The following is a 16675-nucleotide window of genomic DNA, read 5'->3' as shown; positions in this document are numbered from 1 at the left end:
ATACACCTTTAAGGGATCACTGAACAGTGCTCAGCTAGCTTTGGCGCTATCATAGACAATGAATGGAGCGTGTGCCGACCCAACGCTTCATTCAGCAGGGAGAGTTGGGTCCCCGTTCTAGAGATCATGGGGGGGGACCCCCCATGCTCTCCCTCCTCGATCAGGCACTTATTCCCTATCCTGTGGATAGGGGATAAGCGTTTAGGGGCTGGGACGCCACAATAAGAATAAATCTATCATATAAATACCTTTCTGAATTTTTCCATCTGCTTGTATATATCTGGGTCCAGTTCTTGGGAAACATCTTTCATCCACAGCAAAACTCCTCGATATTCAGTTCTCGCTTGCTCCATCCTATTGACTGTCAGCCAGCAGTCAGATATTGCTCGGTAGCGGAAGGTCTCCACCTCTTGATAAAGCCGAGATAAAGGGGTTCTCAGAGCCAATCTGAAAGAGTTAGGAAATGGATCAGATGTAAATGCATCCAGGGAGAGACTTCTATATGACTATACATTATCTATAGCATAAAAGCACTTTGCTTTCCCTTTACGGTAACATTATGTTTTTTGTTGCAGTTTTGGTAAAACTGTGGTGAAACAGAAGTTTTCAGCCCCAGTAAAACGTGAATACAGTGGTCCCTCAACATACGATGGTAATCCATTCCAAATGGACCATCGTTTGTTGAAACCATCGCATGTTGAGGGATCCGTGCAAGGTAAAGTATAGGACAGTGGTCTACAACCTGCAGACCTCCAGATGTTGCAAAACTACAACACCCAGCATGCCCGGACAGCCAACGGCTGTTCGGGCATGCTGGGAGTTGTAGTTTTGCAACATCTGGAGGTCCGCAGGTTGAAGACCACTGGTATTGGATGTTATACTCACATGTCCCCGCCGCTCCGGACCGTCACCGCTGCCCTGGATGTCGCCCTCCATCGCTGTCGCCGCGTCCCCGAGGTGTCCTCGATGCTCTGGCAAGGCCTCTGCTTCCCCGGCATCCTCGCTCTCCGTCGCCGCCATCACGTCGCTACGCACGCCGCTCCTATTGGATGACGGGACGGCGTGCGCAGCGACATGATGACGACGATGGAGAGCGCAAACGATGCAGGGGATCCTGAAGAGGGCGCGCCGGAGCCCCGAGGACAGGTAAGTGATCGTCAGCGGACGACATGGGGCACCGTAAACGGCTATCCGGTGGGAGCTGAAGCAGTCTGCGCTGCCGGATAGCTGTTTATGCGATGGCCCCGACATACAAAAGCATTGTATGTTGATGCTGCCTTCAACATGCGATGGCCTCTGAGAGGCCATCGTATGTTGAAATGATCATATGTTGGGGCCATCGTAGGTCGGGGGGGGGGGGGGGTCACTGTACATCCTTTAGGTCACATTATTTCAGCTCTTAAGTTAAGCAACTTTGCAAATAGTCTCGATCAACAATCACCTAATGCAGTGTTTTCCAAACTGTGTATCTCCAGCTGTTGCAAAACTAGAACTCCCAGCAAGCCTGGACAAACTGTTTGGAAAACACTGACCTAATGTTTTTTTTATCCACAGCTCCAAAACAGATCTGTGTGTCTCTACAGTAACAGACTACAAGCAAATCCTGTAAAGTCTGATCTTGCAGCGGTGTTAGGCCGAGTCCACATCTGCATCAACAATTCAGTTTCCCTGTTATGTCATAAAAGCAGAATAAAGAAACGGACAGCATGTATAACAACATCCAAAAGAGCCCATTGATCTATTTTCTGATATTATGGATTCCACAATAGAGATGTAACATTTGCCTTAAATGGGCACTGTCAGATACAAAAACGTTTGATATGTTGTAAAGCATGTATAGCCAATAGGTTTTGTAATTGCTTTCATTAGAAAATTTTCAGTATTTCATACTGTAAAATCCAGTCAAACAACTGCCCCCCCTGCCTGCTTGGTCACATACTAGTCCTGCTGTGTCCAGGCGTCATGGACACACTTCCTTGATTGACAGCTGTGAGTGCAGGGCTCAGAGCTAGAGGAAAAATCCTCCCACTGTCATCTTGTGTCCCGCTACTGTCAGTGAGGAGAAGCTGGGAGTTGTAGTTTTGCTAATGCTAGGGGAGATACGAGCAGACCGTATACTGAGGGAGGGGGCGGAGACCTGCAGTGAGGCCACGCCCCCTCCCTTTGAGAGGAATTCAGACCAGTGAGCTAAATTAAAAGTGCAATAAAATAAATAAAGGTGCTAGACACATAAAAATTAGATGTACATGGTCAGGATTAGGTACTGAGTGATATATTTAAAAAAATGTTTTTTGTTTTTTTTTGTTGGATCTGACGGGTACGCTTTAAGTTGTGTACACAACACTTTGTACTTCAAAGAGATATCTGTAGACATATTGGAAATCCAGCAATTACAGAAACCCATAATGTTTCGGTCAGATCAGATACTTGCTGTGGAGGTTAGGGATAGTAATCGAATATCGGCCTGACAATGTGCAGAGAGACCAATAGAAAGAGTGACCAATAGAAAGAGCGACCAATAGAAAGAGCGACCAATAGTTGCTAAGGACTTCGCGGCTATCGGTCACAATTGTAGGGGGAACATCATGGATACACATAGCTGTAAACCCTCACTCTATAAGTCCTCAGGCTTCCAGGATTTCATACCAGTGTCTTTTCCCTACCTGGACCGGCTCATATAGGGTACTGAATACAAAAGCCCCGATCACTGAAAGGTTTTTTCAGTATTAGGAAAACAGAATTGATTTCTTCAAAAAACTGCACCACATTTGTCTGCAGGTTGGGTGTGGTTGTGTAGCTCAGTTCCATTGAAGTGAATAGAGCCAGGCTGTAATACCACACCCAACCTGTGGACAGGTGTGGTGCTGTTTTTTTGGTAGAAATTAGCTCTGTTTTGCTATTGCTAGATATCCCCTTTAATAAGAGAATTCCAAAATGTGTCCTTGTAGCACTGACCTCTGTTGTGAAGAGAAGCAAAGAGCTTTTCCTGAGGCTTGCATTATTTTTCCAGCCCTTGTTTTATCTTGGGAACCCTGGGAACGGAGAAATTTCCCCAGTTCGTTCTCCTCTTGGGATAAAACTAAAGAAATAAAAAAAAAGAAAGAGAGACATTGAAAATTATTTAGAAACAGGCAAAAATAAGGCCAAATTATTGTCTGCAACCTGCGTACCTACAGCTGTGAGACTACAACTGTAAGCAAGCTGTAAACGCTGCAGATCAGAAGACGATACTAAGATTATATGGTTTGTGTTCCACATTGCAACACTACTGTAAAATTAAATGCCAATTGTTCATGTAAAAAGATAAAGCACAGAGACTTCATTTATACACATGGCCACCATGCATTGCTGTACCGGCTCTGTATGTACAGTGATATTCTAACCTAGAATGCATGTGCAATTATATCCATGCATTCAATGCCAATAAAATAATACAACTTGACCATAACCAACAGACGAAGGCTGATTTAGAAACTGCATTGGCTTCTGCTTTCTACACAAGTCATATCGGGTTTTTGCATAGCAGAATAGGACACAAAAACACTTACAACAAATCCTTTTCTGATACTGCTCGATCACCTTCAACAACTCCATACACGTTCGCTGGATAGAATGAAAAAGCTGAAAAAAAAGTTGAGAAGTTAGCATAGTAACGCTGGAACAGTACAAAGATGTATTATACCCCAGAGCTGCACTCACTATTCTGCTGGTGAGGTCACTGTGTACATACATTACTTATCCTGTACTGATCCTGAGTTATATCCTGTATTATACCTCACAGCTGCACTCACTATTCTGCTGGTGAGGTCACTGTGTACATACATTACATTACTTATCCTGTACTGATCCTGAGTTATATCCTGTATTATACTCCAGAGCTGTACTCACTATTCTGCTGGTGAGGTCACTGTGTACATACATTACATTACTTATCCTGTACTGATCCTGAGTTATGTCCTGTATTATACTCCAGAGCTGTACTCACTATTCTGCTGGTGGGGTCACTGTGTACATACATTACATTACTTATCCTGTACTGATCCTGAGTTATATCCTGTATTATACTCCAGAGCTGTACTCATTATTCTGCTGGTGAGGTCACTGTGTACATACATTACTTATCCTGTACTGATCCTGAGTTATATCCTGTATTATACTCCAGAGCTGTACTCACTATTCTGCTTGTGAGATCACTGTGTACATACATTACATTACTTATCCTGTACTGATCCTGAGTTATATCCTGTATTATACTCCAGAGCTGTACTCACTATTCTGCTGGTGAGGTCACTGTGTACATACATTACATTACTTATCCTGTACTGATCCTGAGTTATATCCTGTATTATACTCCAGAGCTACACTCACTATTCTGCTGGTGAGGTCACTGTGTACATACATTACATTACTTATCCTGTACTGATCCTGAGTTATATCCTGTATTATACCCCAGAGCTGCACTCACTATTCTGCTTGTGAGATCACTGTGTATATACATTACATTACTTATCCTGTACTGATCCTGAGTTATATCCTGTATTATACTCCAGAGCTGTACTCACTATTCTGCTGGTGAGATCACTGTGTACATACATTACATTACTTATCCTGTACTGATCCTGAGTTATATCCTGTATTATACTACAGAGCTGTACTCACTATTCTGCTGGTGAGGTCACTGTGTACATAAATTACATTACTTATCCTGTACTGACCCTGAGTTATATCCTGTATTATACTCCAGAGCTGTACTCCCTATTCTGCTGGTGGGGTCACTGTGTATATACATTACATTACTTATCCTGTACTGATCCTGAGTTATATCCTGTATTATACCTCAGAGCTGTACTCACTATTCTGCTGGTGAGGTCACTGTGTACATACATTACTTATCCTGTACTGATCCCGAGTTATATCCTGTATTATACTCCAGAGCTGTACTCACTATTCTGCTGGTGAGGTCACTGTGTACATACATTACATTACTTATCCTGTACTGATCCTGAGTTATATCCTGTATTATCTGACTGGCACAGAGTCATACTGTATTGCTGAAGGGAAGATTCTGCTTTGCAAACAACCTGAACTTTCACTTCCTGACTAATCGCTTGAAAAATCCCGAGCACCATGTCGCCATGGCAACTAGGAATTAAAGGGACAATGCAGTGGATGTGGATGCCAATGACTAGTGTTTCCAGTGCATCTAATAGAGGTCTGTGTTGGTGACAAATTATCATTAAATGGTTACTTCACTATTTTAAAACTTATCTCCTATCTGCAGGATAAGGGATAAGTGTCTGATCTCCAGAACGGGGGCCCTGTCTCTCACTGTGAATGGTGCGGTGTGTTTGCACACGCTCTGTGCATTTTCTATACCCGGGTATCTCCAGTGCTCCAATAGAGAGTGCATGGAGCGAGTGCCAACATGCGGGTACATGCGCAGGGAGAAACAGAGCCCTGTTCTTGAGGTTGCAGGGGGTCCCAGGAGTCAGACCCCCCCCCCCACAATCTGTCACCCATCCCCTATACTGAGGATAACGCAGGGATAGGTTTTAAAGAAGTGTTGTACCGCTTTAAATCAGTGTAATGAAACATAAGGTAATGATAGCAGATTACACGGTACCATAGCTACAAGTGGCTTCTGTCCTAGAACAGGAAATCCCAAAGGATGTTTCTATTTATCTTGGACAAAGTCGAATTATTCATCTACATAAAGTGAGGGGTGAGCGGACCCTTCATCCTGACTGCACCCATCTAACAACAAAACCAGCAGAGGCCGTGTGCAGCATTTTGGCCCCTGCAATAATAAGTGTAAAGTGACTTGACTTGAGAAAGGGGGCCGTGTCCTCTGAAATGTCAGAAGTGTCCGGCAACTACTCACCTGTCTACCCCTTTGTGAGAGGAAGGAACGTCAGCAACAGGATGCCCGAGGAAGGGCGAAGCTACTCTGGCTGCTGAGTGAGGATTGTCGAGCGTGTCGAGTGAGCACTTTGGGTGAAGTTTTATTTTTGTATCCATTTATGAATGAGATTATGGAGATCTGCTGATCTATTTTTGTACTATGAAAATTAAACACTAAAGAAAGAGCATTAAAGGGGTACTCCACTGGCCAGCGTTCGGAAGTGAATGTCCCAAACGCTGTTTTCGAGCTGCCGGGGTCGGTCACACCCCTTGTGACATCATGGTCACGCCCCTCAATGCAAGTCAATGGGAGGGGGCGTGACTGCCGTCACGCCTTCTCCCATAGACTTGCATTGAGGGGGCATGACCATGACGTCACAAGGGGCGTGGCCGACCCCCACAGCTCTAAAACAGCGTTTGGGACATTCACTTCCGAACGCTGGCCAGTGGAGTACCCCTTTAAGAAATCAACCTAATTGTCAAGTGTGATTTTTACTATTTATGGTTGCCCTTCGACATGGAGTTGAGCCTCCATTGTGTCACACTCACACCCCTAGTGCGCTGTAAGGTTCAGTAATTTTTTCTATATGAACCACTTGTGCAGCTTCATTTTTCATCCAACAAGCCCCCAACACAAACCTCAAGTTTGGCATCGAGGTCGGAGTCTGAGGCCACAACGTGCTCATCTTCCTTCTTCCCAGTGACTTTGATCAGCGTCTGCTTGGTCTTCCAATACTTCTGCTGCATCTTATTGACCACAGACTTCTCTTGGCCTTGGGCATAGCGGTCGTAGAACTCTCTGGAGTACTGACTATGGGGGGGAAAATAATGAGATATAGTCACTGTAACAAGATCACAGAATGTGCATGTTTACATTCAAATGATCTATTCCTCATTGATAAAATCGCAGTTGGTGACTGGAGAATTATTTTCAGGAAAAGCTCTATTGGGAAAAACAGTATGAAAATCTGAACTGATCCAGAAGGAAGAAACCTTTGTCATACCAGCCATGAGTATCCTATAAAGTGGTTTTGCATGTGAGCTGCCTCAGGCACAGGTTAAAGGGATGCTCCCGTGCCCCTGCCTTCTGAACATTCAGTTCAGAAGGCTTGGAGTAGCGGTCGCGGTGTCACGGCCACGCCCCCTCCATTGATGTCTATGGGAGTCACACCCTTCCAATAGACATCAATGGAGGGGGGTGGAGTCATGAGGGAGCGTGGCTGTGACATTGCAACTGTGGCCGCTGCTCCAAACCTTCTAAACATCCTGGAGTACCCCTTTAAGTAAAAAGGGAAGGTACCATGGAGGAGAGATGATTCAAAATACAAAATACCTGTTTTCCCCAATAGAGCAGTGGTCTCTTCACTGTGGACCTTTAGATGTTGCAAAACTACAACTCCCAGCATGCCCGGACAGTCAAACTGAATTAGCTTTTTTTGTGTGTTTGAGTGTGTGTAAACTGCCCCATAGTGGTTGAAGAAGTAGGGCGGCACAAATATTAAAAATAATTCTGCCTTGTTTTTTTTTTTAAACCCCTTAACGACACAGCCCATTTGGGCCTTAAAGGGGTATTCCGGTGCTTACACATCTTATCCGCTATCCAAAGGATAGGGGATAAGATGCCTGATTGCGGGAGTCCCGCAGCTGGGGATGCCTGGGATCATGCACGCGGCACCCAGTTTGTAATCAGTCCCCGGAGCATGTTCGATCCGGGTCTGATTATGGTCGACCGCAGGGCCGGCGGCGTGTGACGTCACGCCTCCGCCCCTCAATGCAAGCCGACGGGAGGGGGCGTGATAGCTATCACACCCCCTCCCGTAGGCTTGCATTGAGGGGCGGAGCGTGACGTCACACGCCGCCGGCCCTGCGGTCGACCATAATCAGACCCGGAGCGCACACGTGTGTAAGCACCGTGTGTAACATGTGTAAGCACCGGAGTACCCCTTTAAGGACGCAGAAAATTTTATTTTTACGTTTTCATTTTTTCCTCCTCGCCTTCAAAACATCATAACTCTTATATTTTCATCCACAGACTAGTATGAGGGCTTGTTTTTTGCACGACCAGTTGTCCGTTGTAATGTCATCACTCACTTTACCATAAAATGTATGGCGCAACCAAAAAAATACAATTTATGGTAAAAATGACATGTGTTATTTATTCTGTGGGTCAATACGATTAAAATGATACCCGTGATAACATACTTTTCTATTACTGTTGCGCTTAAAAAAAAAAAAAAAAAAATCACAAACTTTTTAACCAAATTAGTACGTTTAAGATCCCCCTATTTTGAAGACCTATAACTTTTTCATTTTTCCGTATAAGCGGCGTTATGAGGGCCCAATTTTTTTGGGAATAAAACGTTATAAAAATTATTTTGGACTTTTTTTTTTTTTACGTTCACGCCGTTCACCGTACGGTATCATTAACATTTTAATAGTTCAGATATTTACGCATGCGGCGATACCAAAAATGTATAAAAAATGTTTTTAACACTTTTTGGGGGTGAAATGGGGAAAATGGGGCAATTTACGTTTTTATTGGGGGAGGGGGTTTTTCAAAATTTTTTTACTTTATTTTTTTTTTTACTTTTTTTACTTTTATTTTTACACTTTAATAGTCCCCATAGGAGACTAAGACTCCCGGAAGACAGCGGAGGCAGGTGAGGGGACCTCCTGCTGCCGTGCAGGATGATTGGATCGCTGCGACAGCGCTGCGGGCGATCCGATCATCCAATTAAGTGACCGGGTTGCTGCAGATGCCGTGATCGGTATTGATCACGGCATCTGAGGGGTTAATGGCGGATGTCTGCGATCGGCGGGATCGGCTGCGATTACTGGCGGGTCCCTGGCTGCGATCAACAGCCAGGACCTGCCGCGCATGATCCGGGCATCGCTCCGATGCCCGCGGTTATGCTTAGGACGTAAATGTACGTCCTGGTGCGTTAAGTACCACATCACCAGGACGTACATTTACGTCCTTCGTCGTTAAGGGGTTAAGGACCAAGCCCATTTTATTTTTGCATTTTCGTTTTTTCCTCCTCGCCTTCTAAAATTCGTAACTCTTTTATATCAATGATGTAGAGGATGGCATTAACAGCTCTGTTTCTATCTGATGACACCAAGCTTTGTAGCACAGCACAGTCTATAGAGGATGTGTATATAGAGGGGGGCTGTGTATATAGAGGGGGGCTGTGTATATATATAGAGGATGGTATTAACAGCTCTGTTTCTATCTTTGCAGATGGCACCAAGCTTTGTAGCACGGTACAGTCTATAGAGGATGTGCATAAGTTACAAGATGACTTGGATAGACTAAGTGTCTGGGCATCCACTTGGCAAATGAGGTTCAATGTGGATAAATGTAAAGTTATGCATCTGGGTACTAATAACCTGCAGCATCGTATGTCTTAGGGGGGATTAAACTGGCAGAGTCACTGGTAGAGAAGGATCTGGGTGTACTTGTAGATCACAGACTACAGAATAGCACAATGTCAGGCTGCTGCTTCCAAAGCCGGCAGGATATTGTCATGTATCAAAAGAGGCATGGACTCAAGGGACAGGGACATAATACTCCCCCCTTTATAAAGCATTGGTACGGCCTCACCTGGAATATGCTGTTCAGTTTTGGTCGCCTGTACATAAAAGGGACACTGCGGAGTTGGAAAGGGTGCAGAGACGCGCGACTAAACTAATATGGGGCATGGAACATCTTAGCTATGAGGAGCGATTAAAGGAGTTACAATTGTTTAGTCTTGAGAAGAGACGTTTAAGGGGGGATATGATAAACGTATATAAGTATATAAATGGCCCATACAAAAAATATGGAGAAAAACTGTTCCAGGTTAAACCCCCCCAAAGGACGAGGGGGCACTCCCTCCGTCTGGAGAAGAAAAGGTTTAGTCTAAAGGGGCGACACGCCTTCTTTACCGTGAGGACTGTGAATTTATGGAACGGTCTACCTCAGGAACTGGTCACAGCAGGAACAATTAACAGCTTTAAAACAGGGTTAGATACATTCCCTTCAATCCCCTGGTTGGACTTGATGGACGTATGTCTTTTTTTCAACCATACTAACTATGTAACTATATTTGCATCCACAGACGAGGGCTTGTTTTTTGCGAGACCAGTTGTCCTTTGTATTGACATCACTCACTTTACCATAAAATGTATGGCAAATGTGTGGGGAAATTAAAAAGAAAACCGTAATTTTGCTAATTTGGAAGGTTTCGTTTTCACGCCGTACAATTTATGGAAAAAATGACATGTGTTCTTTATTCTTTGGGTCAATACGATTAAAATGATACCCATGATTATATACTTTTCTATTATTGATGCATTTAAAAAAAAAAAAGCAAACTTTTTAACCAAATTAGTATGTTTAAAATCCCTCTATTTTGACGACCAATAACTTTTTCATTTTTCTATATAAGCGGCAGTATGAGGGCTCATTTTTTATGCCGTGATCTGTACATTATATTGATACCACATTTGTATATATAAAACATTTATCAATTTTTTTTTATATATTTTTTTATCAAATGTGACAAAAAAGCATCAATTTTGGACTTTTTTTCCATTCACCATACAGGATCATTAACATTATATTTTAATAGTTTGGACATTTACGCATGCGGCGATACCAAATATGTTTATTATTATTTTTTTCTTTTATGTCCCCATAGGGGACTATTTATAGCAATCATTAGATTGCTAATACTGTTCAGTGCTATGCATAGGGCATAGCACTGATCAGTATTATCGGCTATCTTCTGCTCTGGTCTGCTGGAAGGCAGATCAGAGAAGTAGCCAGGAAGGCGGCGGAGGCAGGTGAGGGGACCTCCGTCCGCCATGTCAGCTGATCTGATCCCCGCGGCCGTGCAGCGGGTGATCAGATCGGCATAAAATGTAGCCTCACTGCCGTAGATGCCGTGATCTGTATTGACCACGGCATCTGAGGGGTTAAGGGCAGACATCCGTGCGATCGCGGATGTCGGCCATTACCGGTGGGTCCCTGGCTGCTATAAGCAGCCGGGACCTGCTGCACATGACCCGAGCATCGCTCCGATGTTCGTGGTCATGTACTGGGGGTAAATGTACGTCCTGGTGCGCGAAGTACCGCCACATCAGGACATACATTTACGTCTATGGTCGTTAAGAGGTTAAAGTGGGTGGCCGCGGAAAAGTATGCACCAGGAATTTGTTTTGAGACAGAGGCAGCTTGCTTTCATTAGGTGGATTTAAAAAGGGGTACTCCACTGGAAAACATATTTTTTTTCTTTTTATCAACTGGTGCCTGAAAGTTAAACAGATTTGTAAATTACTTCTTATAAAAATCTTAATCCTTCCAGTACTTATAAGATGCTGTATGATCCAGAGGAAGTTATTTTCTTTTTAAATCTCCTTTAGGTCTGACCACAGTGCTCTCTGCTGACACATCTGTCCATTTTAGGAACTGTCCAGAGTAGGAGCAAATCCCCATAGCAAACATATGCTGCTCTGGACAGTTCCTGACATGGACAGAGGCATCAGTTGATTTAATAAATAAAAATGTTTACCAGTGGAGTACCCCTTTAAGGCCCCCTTTACATTACAGGTATCATCCTGTAAAAACCTCTGTTATTACTCATGGCAAAAAATCCTGAAAACGGCCGTCAAAAAATCCCATTCATATCAATGGGATTTATTGACCATCCTTTTTCATCAGGCATGTCCGTTTTTACTAATGTCCGTTATTTTTGCCGGCACATAAAACGGTCCATGCACTAATTTTTGGTCCGGTAAAAATAATGGTGAAAAAACAGCTGTTAAAATTTAACATCGAAGTCTATTGGAAATGGATGTTCAAAAAAAATAAAAAATCAGTTATCATCCGTTATTGCCCATTTTTTTAACATCCGTTTTTTTGTACTGAGCATGCTCAGTACAGCTTTAGGCCACTTTCACACTATAAATTTCATCCGTTAAAGCTTTAAAAAAAGGATGTTAAACGTCCGTTACAAAATCCCATTAAAGTCTATGGGATTTTTTGATTATCCGTTACGAAACGGGTCATAACGGATAATCAAAAAATCCCATAGACTTTAATGGGATTTTGTAACGGACGTTTAACATCCTTTTTAAAGCTTTTTTTAAAAAAACTTTAGCCCATCATGACTAAGGGACGTTCGTTGTAATGGAATAATTAACGGAACATGCAAAAAAAATTCTTCCGTCACAAGAAACGGATAAATTAACGATGTTATTTTTAACATTGAAGTCTATGGCAAACGGATGAGCCTTTATGTCATCCGTTTGCACCTGGTTTATAATATCCATTATTACTTCTGAGCTCAGAAGAGGTGACATCAGCAGACTCCTGCAGTGCTGAGGGACTACTACTCCCATCATGGAACAGACTTGTTTCCATGATGGTAGTAGTAGATCCCTGGCTGCGGGAGACTGCAGACAGCTGGGGAGGCTACATTATTGTTTTTTACTACTACCTTCATCATGGAACAGTCTGTTCCATATTGGGGGTTGTAGTACAGGGGCTGAGGGATTGTCGCACCAGGTTTCACTTCTGAGACCCGATGCGATCCGAAGTTATTAAACAGGAAAGCGGGCGGCATGGTCCGCAACCCTGCAATGTATTAGTGTGTTTTAACTTTCATTTTTGAATCCCCCGCGGGGAGCCCTGAATGGCCGGTACTGAGGAGCCAATCAGGGCTCTCAGCGGGAGATTTAAAAATTAACATTGTGAGTAGCAGGGGGGCCATATCTATATTAAAAGCGCTGTGGGGGGCAAGTTATATAGCGCTGCAGGGGGGGGGGGGAACGGGAGACATATAGCCTATATATCTAGCCCCCCAGTGCATTTATAATATGCCCCCTGCAGCGCATTAAGATATGACCCCCGCCGGTGCATTTATAAATATATACCCCCCCGCAGCACATGTATAATGTGCCCCCCGCAGTGCATGTATAATATACCCTCCGCAGCACAGCGCATCTATATACATATGTCACTGCTGCGCTATATGTGACAAGCATTCTAGGAGCAGCATCGGCTGGCCCAATGCTGCTGATAGAAATACTTTTCATACATAGTGCTGCGGCGGCATATGTATATAGAAGCGCTGTGGAGGGCAGATAACGCTATATGTCTGCACCCCCAGCACATCTATATACATATACCCCTGCAGCGCTATGAATGAAAAGTATTTCTATTAGCAGCAGCGGGCCGGAATGCTTTTCACATATAGCGCTGCGGTGGCATATGTATATAGATGCGGAGGGTATATTATACATGTGCTGCGGGGGGTATACAGTGGGGATCAAAAGTTTGGGCACCCCAGGTAAAAATTTGTATTAATGAGCATAAAGAAGCCAAGGAAAGATGGAAAAATCTCCAAAAGGCATCAAATTACAGATTAGACATTCTTATAATATATCAACAAAAGTTAGATTTTATTTCCATCATTTACACTTTCAAAATAACAGAAAACAAAAAAATGGCGTCTGCAAAAGTTTGGGCACCCTGCAGAATTTATAGCATACACTGCCCCCTTTGCAAAGCTGAGACCTGCCAGTGTCATGGATTGTTCTCAATCATCATCTGGGAAGACCAGGTGATGTCAATGTCAAAGGTTTTAAATGCCCAAACTCATCTGACCTTGCCCCAACAATCAGCACCATGGGTTCTTCTAAGCAGTTGTCTAGAAATCTGAAACTGAAAATAGTTGACGCTCACAAAGATGGAGAAGGCTATAAGAAGATAGCAAAACGTTTTCAGATGTCAATATCCTCTGTTCGGAATGTAATTAAGAAATGGCAGTCATCAGGAACAGTGGAGGTTAAAGCAAGATCTGGAAGACCAAGAAAAATACCAGACAGAACATCTCGCAGGATTGTGAGAAAAACAATTCAAAACCCACATTTGACAGCACAATCCCTCCAGAAAGATCTGGCAGACACTGGAGTTGTGGTACACTATTCCACTATAAAGAGATACTTGTACAAATATGGTCCTCATGTAAGAGTCATCAAAAGAAAACCTCTTCTACATCCTCACCACAAAAATCAGCGTTTGAACTTTGCAAATGAACATATAGACAAGCCTGATGCATTTTGGAAACAAGTTCTGTGGACCGATGAGGTTAAAATTGAACTTTTTGGCCGGAATGAGCAAAAGTGCGTTTGCAGAAGAAGGGGAACAAAATTTAATTAAAAGAACCTCTGTCCAACTGTTAAGCATGGAGGTGGATCAATCATGCTTTGGGGTTGTATTGCAGCCAGTGGCACAGGGAACATCTCCCGAGTAGAAGGAAAAATGGATTCAATAAAATTTCAGCAAATTTTGGATGCTAACTTGATGCAATCTGTGAAAAAGCTGAAGTTAAAGAGAGGATGGCCTCTACAAATGGATAATGATCCTAAACACACCTCGAAATCCACGGGGGATTACATCAAGAGGCGTAAACTGAAGGTTTTGCCATGGCCTTCACAATCTCCTGACCTCAACATAATTGAAAATCTATGGATAGACCTTAAAAGAGCAGTGCGTGACAGACAGCCCAGAAATTTCAAAGAACTGGAAGACTTTTGTAAGGAAGAATGGGCAAAGATACCTCAAACAAGAATTGAAAGACTCTTGGTTGGCTACAAAAAGCGTTTACAAGCTGTGATACTTGCCAAAGGGGGCAGTACAAGATATTAACTCTGCAGGGTGCCCAAACTTTTGCAGACGCCATTTTTTTGTTTTCTGTTATTTTGAAAGTGTAAATGATGGAAATAAAATCTAACTTTTGTTGACCTATTATAAGAATGTCTAATCTGTAATGTGATGCTTCTTGGAGATTTTTCCATCTTTCCTTGGCTTCTTTATGCACATTAATACAAATTTTTACCTGGGGTGCCCAAACTTTTGATCCCCACTGTATATTTATTAATGCGCCAGCAGGGGGTATATATTTATGAATGCGCTTGGGGGGGGGGTATATATGTATAAATGCGCCAGCGGGGGTCATATCTTTATTAATGCACTGGGGGGCTAGATATATAGGCTGTATGTCAGCCCCCCCCCTGCAGCGCTATATATCTTGCCCCCCACAGCGCTTTTAATATAGATATGTCCCGCCTGCTACTCACAATGTTCATTTTTAAATCTCCCGCTGAGAGCCCTGATTGGCTCCTCAGTACCGGCCATTCAGGGCTCCCTGCGGGGGATTAAAAAATGAAAGTTAAAACACACTATACATCGCAGGGTTGCGGACCATTCCGCCCGCTTTCCTGCTTAATAACTTCGGATCTCATCGGGTCTCAGAGGTGAAACCTGGTGCGATCAATCCCTCAGCCCCTGTACTACAACCCCCAATATGGAACAGACGGTCTAGTACAAACACTATATAGCCTCCCCAGCTGTCTGCAGACTCCTGCAGTCAGCGAATTACTACTCCCATCATGGAAACAAGTGTGTTCCATGATGGGAGTAGTAGTAGTAGTAGTAGTAGTAGTACTAGTCCCGGCTGTGGGAGTCTGTAGGCAGAGGTGTTACGGTCATACATGAGAGATGTTATAACGGGTCTTAACGGATGAATATTTATTCAGCCATTATCACCCGTTATTTCAACCGTTATTATATATCCGTTTTTACACAGAAAACGGACGTTTAATAACGGATGAATGCTCATAGTGTGAAAGCAGCCTTACAAAAAAAGCGTTAAAAACCTGATAAAAACAAAAACAAAAAAAACAGATCTAACTTGTAATAACGGATGAACAACATCAGTTTTTTTAAAGAAGAAACCATTAAAAATAATGGATGATGGGCATCAGTTATCATCCGTTATTACCAGTTATTACATCCGTTTTTTTTCATCCGTTACTGTAAAATAACAGCAGTAAAAAAGAATGATACCTGTAGTGTGAAAGGGGCCTAAGTCGGTTATCCAGCAGTTTGCTAAAATTCATATTCTGCTTACCAAGCCCAAATCAGCTCCGTCTACTCATCAGATTTATTTTCTTCCTGCTTTGCGCGCTCAGTGCAGGACCTGCCAGCTTAGCCAATTACTGGCCGCAGAGGTGTCCTGTCGTGGGCAGCGACTGATCCTGCCCCAAGTGCCCGATTCAAAATCAGCAGGGACCGAATGTAAGCTATGGGGGACCGGCAGGGAACCAAGTTTAGGCAAGTACAGTTTTTCTATTACCACCCAACAAGTAATCCAGCCACTGAAGATGCACACCAATCTTTTGGCATCTTGTTATAAAGCAGGAAAAGCTGAGGAGATTGATATATAGTTTTCTTAAAAAATAATCAGTAGAACTTGAATACTGCGTCTGTGTCTAGTAGATGGCGGACTGCACAAGCAAATGAAATGAGCAGTGACTAAAGCTGGGGAAGGAGGAGTTTTTAGACATGTGCACGTGGCCATCTAAATCAGTCACCGGTTTAAAGGAGAACTCCAGGATACAAAAACGTATCTCCTATTCTAAGGATAGGGAATAAGTGTCAGATTGCGGGGGGTCCGGCCACTGGGACACCCCGGCTCTCCTCCTGAATGGGGCGTGTCGACCACCGCACAAAGGGTGGTACTCCCCTGGAAAAGCTATTTTTTCTAAATCAACTGGTGCTAGAAAGGTAAACAGATAGGTAAATTACTTCTATTTAAAATCTTAATCCTTCCAGTACCTATCAGCTTCTATTTGCTCCAAGTTCTTTTCCTTTTTAATTTCCTTTCTGTCTGACCACAGTGCTCTCTGCTGCCACCTGTCTGTCTGTCTGTCTCAGGAACTGTCC

At 43.3% G+C, this 16675-nt stretch overlaps 1 protein-coding gene across 6 annotated transcripts in view; it reads right to left on the bottom strand.

Annotated features, from left to right (window-relative positions):
- The window catches only part of ICA1 (islet cell autoantigen 1), an 89804-nt gene that overhangs the window by 38382 nt on the left and 34747 nt on the right, over nucleotides 1-16675 (bottom strand). For all 6 annotated transcript variants that reach the window (XM_056518922.1, XM_056518924.1, XM_056518925.1 and 3 more), the window contains 4 exons: nucleotides 6541-6712; nucleotides 3549-3621; nucleotides 2956-3079; nucleotides 249-447 (listed from right to left, as the gene is read on the bottom strand). In XM_056518922.1, coding sequence (XP_056374897.1) covers nucleotides 249-447; nucleotides 2956-3079; nucleotides 3549-3621; nucleotides 6541-6712 — 568 coding nt within the window. The remainder of the gene's footprint in view (nucleotides 1-248; nucleotides 448-2955; nucleotides 3080-3548; nucleotides 3622-6540; nucleotides 6713-16675) is intronic.

The sequence above is a fragment of the Hyla sarda genome, chromosome 5, assembly GCF_029499605.1.
Source record: "Hyla sarda isolate aHylSar1 chromosome 5, aHylSar1.hap1, whole genome shotgun sequence".
NCBI lineage: Eukaryota > Metazoa > Chordata > Amphibia > Anura > Hylidae > Hyla > Hyla sarda.
Note: the sequence above shows the minus strand (reverse complement) of the source record. Positions and strands in the feature narration are given on the sequence as shown.